The sequence below is a fragment of the Clupea harengus genome, chromosome 16 (genome assembly GCF_900700415.2).
Source record: "Clupea harengus chromosome 16, Ch_v2.0.2, whole genome shotgun sequence".
NCBI lineage: Eukaryota > Metazoa > Chordata > Actinopteri > Clupeiformes > Clupeidae > Clupea > Clupea harengus.
Window position 1 is genome coordinate 20,213,531 of NC_045167.1, and position 5,000 is coordinate 20,218,530.

The 5,000-nt window shown below is 43.6% G+C and overlaps 1 protein-coding gene across 3 annotated transcripts in view; it reads left to right on the forward strand.

The window, feature by feature from the left end:
• Positions 1-987: 987 nt before the first annotated feature.
• Positions 988-5,000, forward strand: part of ical1 (islet cell autoantigen 1-like) — a 17,056-nt gene continuing 13,043 nt past the window's right edge. For all 3 annotated transcript variants that reach the window (XM_031582845.1, XM_031582846.1, XM_012841340.2), the window contains exons 1-3: positions 988-1,474; positions 2,034-2,071; positions 2,312-2,483. In XM_031582845.1, coding sequence (XP_031438705.1) covers positions 2,058-2,071; positions 2,312-2,483 — 186 coding nt within the window. In that variant the 5' untranslated portion in view covers positions 988-1,474; positions 2,034-2,057. The remainder of the gene's footprint in view (positions 1,475-2,033; positions 2,072-2,311; positions 2,484-5,000) is intronic.

The following is a 5,000-nucleotide window of genomic DNA, read 5'->3' on the forward strand; positions in this document are numbered from 1 at the left end:
TATTTTTTTCTTTTTCCATGCCCAAAGTGCTAAATGCCTACCCATCAGATCACTACCCATTTTAACACAGTGCAATAGCTCCCCTGAGTATCTCGAGGCCATTAGCCCACTGTAATAAGAAAGAAAAGAAGTATGACACGAAAAAAGATTCTTGATTGTTTCGCATCCATTATTCGACCCAAACGGGGGACGGAACACCGTAATTGTAGACCTTGATAGTGCTGCCATCTAGTGTTCGAACGAAATACCCCACATTTTATCACAAGATGACAGTCGACTATTGCGTTACGGCCTCTGTACCAGAACAAATGTTATGTGTCTATTCTGTATGACTGTGCTAGATACGTACCACGAAAGCATGTACAATTTCGGGTGCTGTACGTCTTTTTCAATGTGGACTTAAATTAGGCTTTCAGGTTAATTCTTCTTGTTTGCCAGAGCTATTGAATCATCATAGGAAGAATTTGTGCTTGTTTTGTGTTTATTAAATACGCCACATCGGGCTGCTATGGATTTTACTGAATGACCACTGAGACACGTTTTTGCGTAAAAAAACCGTTCGTAGGCTAAATGACTTTTAATTTGACATAGTTTCATGAACATATATCTACTAAATGTAGTGTTTAATCTGGTTAACCTTAGCTCCTGATTAGTAGTGGGGGGAACACACATTCTCAGTCAGTCCTGTCCTACTGTAATTCGGAGAGAATTTGTAGGAATTTGATAACAGAGTTTTAGTCTTTTGTGACAATTGTTTAACAAATGACCATTCGTTTGTATTTGTAAAGCCAACTTTGTTGAAGTATGCATTTGTTTAATCGTAATGAAACAATGCAATGATAAGTACAATTTGTTACAAAATTCACAATACTAATTCAACCTTGCAAACACATCCGCCACCTCATCCGCTTTAACGTTGGGCGCACAACGATGATTTTTGAACACGCCCAGCATCCTGAATCACCCCCAGCGTCATAAGGTAAGGTCGGCTACAGTCGATGGAGCAGGAAGCTGTTTTTTCTTATTCCACCTTTTGGGGGGGGCGTCGTCGTACAACAAACAGCTGGTGGTCACCACGCAGAATAAACCAGCTTGCTTTCTAGTGTGTCGTTAATTGGGCTTTTGACACACTATATCTTTGATATTTGTCAAATAGCTTGCTGAGAGGCTAGCCACTTATTAAGTAGGCTATCTTGCTCAGAACCTTCTATGTAGAGAACCATCTGGCTGTTGCCACTGTGAACGCGGACCTTATCGCTCATTGTCCGTCTGGAAATAACAATATATTAATGCAATTTAGTGAACGTGTTATTTATTTGCAACGGAAATAATGTTTGTGACAGTCACTTCGAGTCGGACTAGTAAACTCTGAATCTAGCAAGGCAGCGTCACTGTAATCAGAAACCAGAAGCCGCTTGGCTTCATCTCATCACCACTCGGAGGAGCCCAACAGCATTGTCTTGGAAACTAGCAGGTGCGTTTCTGTTGGTTTATGTCCATTTAACGGAGTTTTTGGATATTGTCAACACGATATGCAAGGATTAACTATATCTTTTGCCTCTAGACAACATTGTACTTGATTGTAAGTGTCATGCATGACGTATGGAACAGAATACATTCGGCCTCTTGCCAAATTCACCATAGGATGAGGCAGTTGGCACCTTCTTCAGAAAAAGGATGTAATGTTACGTGCAACAACAATCGGTATTTTCTGGCTATGACAATAGAAATGTTGAATTATCCCTATACCGTCCCAGTGTCAGTAATGTAACAGCTGTCAGCGATATATGGGCTCTGTATCTTATGTTCATCATAAACAAGGGAGAATTTGAAATGGGCTTACCTAATTTTGTAATATTTAGGCCTGTCCTTTGAGTTTCCTAGCGGATTTGACGTTGCTGACACATTTGCCTTGATCTTATTCCATTGTCTCAACAGTTGGTTCTTAGTTATTCCTCCCCTGCATTTCAAATGAAGAAGTAATGTTGTCAAAACAAGTAATTTAATTTGTATTCAATTTACCCTCTTGACAGAGGGAAGACTGCCCTTTTCAGAGAATGGATGGCTATGGGTAAGTAGAGGGTTTACGTTAGCAAGATATTGATTCTTATCCCATGCAGTTTCATCAGTAGGTGGGAATACAGATATTTGAAATTAATTTTGTATTCATTGATACATGGATAAAACCTTCAATAACCCTACTACATTGCTCTGTTTAATGATGTAAGATAGATTCAGAGTTTAATGCCTTAATAAGTAGTTGTCTTTATATTGAATGTTGTTATGGTCATGTCTGTGGTCCATCTCTCAGGTTCTCCAGTGACATGTTCAGTGGGCGGTCAGTTCTTGGGGAGGATAGTTCGGTCATGGCCCGCATGCAGAAGAAGTTCTGGAAGACCAAGCAGGTTCTGATCAAAGCCACGGGGAAGAAGGAGGATGAGTACGTGGTGGCTTCAGATGCAGATCTAGATGCCAAGCTAGAGGTATGTCTGTAGGAGAGCGCTTCAGGATCTGCAGCACTAGCAGGAGCTAATAATAGCTGGCCGACATGTCCCCTGCTGTTCTCACTGGCAGCACATCATGCTAACAGCCAGCACACAAGTGTGAATCAAATGTATGGATTTCTTAACACGGGTGGAGGTTTAAATTGGATAGCCAGTAGTATTAAATGTCTGTATGTAACAAGGTTCCTGTGATGTGCTTTGTATGAGGTGACTGAACCATAGACAGTCACCTTCTTTCCAGTTGTGATTTAGGCAGACGGCACCACAGGTCAGAGTTAGCAGTGGTTGCTAATGTGATATCTTCAGCTCTGTCATAGGCTCAAGGTCATTTAAAGTGTGTTGCTCTGTGGACTCTTACTGTTATGTTTTTCACCCCCACACCTTTGTATTTGGACTGGCATAAGCACCTCTAAATCAGTATCTGTCACTGTGTGACATTTAGCATTTCAGAAGCTGTTTTAAAACCCCTGTCCGCAAGGCTTTGTCTTTTAGGGAGTACTTGTCTGGTCCACATTAACGTATGTGCTCTAGGATGTGAAATTTTCTGTATGTGTTCAGGACACCATCATTCTGTCTTTGGTCTGTAAACATTAACTCTGGCCACAGTATCAGTGTGAATAGTTGTTTGGTTGAGAGGAGATATCAGGGTGTTATTTATGTAGTCTGATTTCAGACGGTAGCCATTGCAAACTGTCGAGAGAACCGATAGTCAGGCATCGTAAGAGAAGGTCATGATCTCACAGTGTAGTACCTGTGTGTGTGTGTGTGTGTGTGTGTGTGTGTGTGTGTGTGTGTGTGTGTGTGTGTGTGTGTGTGTGTGTGTGTGTGTGTGTGTAGTCCACACTTCTTAAATATAGGGCCTCTGGTGGCATTGATGTCTGAGATAAACAGGCAGAGACTTTTGTCTCTCTGTGTGTGTGTGTGTGTGTGTGTGTGTGTGTGCGTGTGTGTTTGTGTTTGTGTGTGAGAGAGGGTGTAAGAGAGCCTTATCTGGGAGCTGATTAGAGTATTCCACCCTGCTTTATGCATGACCAGAGGCCTCGGTCGAGCAAGCAGGCGAGCGAACCTCTTGTTCCCTGCAGCGTCACGTTGTTAGCCCCTAGTGTCTGCTCTCTGCCCAGTCTGCTGCTCAAACAGACCTGTGGCTTGCAGGCTAAACAGGAGACACTCTGTCTCTTTCCTCTTTCTTTATTCCTCCCTCCCTCCCTCTCTCCATCTCCCCCTGTTTCTCTTGCTCTCCTTGACCTCTTTAAAGCTCCCTCCCTTGGGCCTGTGTTTTGGCAGCCTGTGTGAGAAGCCTGATACCGAACCCCTCTTTGTGTTTGGTGTCTGTCTGTGCCCTGTGCTCAGGTAAAGTGATAGGTCTTGGTCGAGGTCGTGGGCCTCTGTGCAGATAGCTCTAGCTGGTACGCACACACGCATGCACACACACACACAAACACACACACACTCACAGGCTCACACACACAGGCTCACACACACAGGCTCACACACACAGGCACACACACACAGGCTCACACACACAGGCACACACACACAGGCGCACACACACACACACACACTCAAGGACAGACAGAGAACCACAGGCCTCTAGCAGGAGACTCTAACCTTCTGTGGGGTGTTTTGGCGTTTTAATTGAAAGACTAAAAAGATCTTAGACTTTACTATGCTCTCGTGTAGAAATGAAAGGGCCATTGTCTGTCTTGTCAGGAGGACATTTTTTGTACTTTCCTCATTCTCTGTCGTGTTCTTGTACCCCTGGAACAGAATACGTTCTGTCACTGACTGACTCTCTTGTCTGCTCTTTCACACACAATGGTTGTGAACTCTGAATGTGTGACAGAACAGCACGTCAGTAAAACAGAAGAGCCCTTATGAAATGATCATTTTGTGTGTGTGTGTGTGTGTGTGTGTGCGTGAGTGTGTGTGTGTGTGTGTGTGTGTGTGTCTGTTGTGGTATCAGGCTGGAGCCCTGATGTTGATCTGGGTTGATGGATCATTAGGTTCAGTTTTATCAGAGTGGGACAAAGTGCTCTGCATCTGGAGCTGCCACTTCAGGGTTGCCTGTGTTTTTTGTCTTTGTGTGTCTGTCTGTCTGTCTGTGTGTGTGTGTGTGTGTTCTTCTCCCTGGTGTTCATGCTGTGGTCAGAAGCATACCGGTATGTGTATTTGCAAAAGGCCTCAACAGAACTCACTGACTTCTGTTGAAATGGTTGAGTGGGTGGAGTCTGTGTATGTGCGTGTGTGTGTGTGTTGTGTGTGTGTGTGTGTTTTGTGTGCGTCTCCTGAGAGAGAGAGTTTAGAGAGATAGAGAAGGTGGTTAATCAGTAACCGGTAGTCGCTATTCCTGTGAAAAAAGGTCAAACTTGAAGTGTGTTGGCACACTCCTGTCCCTAGACAGCCCTGTACCTAAGATGGCTGGTGTGTCAGGCCATGTAACCATACAAAATGAATAACAGATTTAATGTGTTCCTGTAGATCCATTTCAAAAGTACA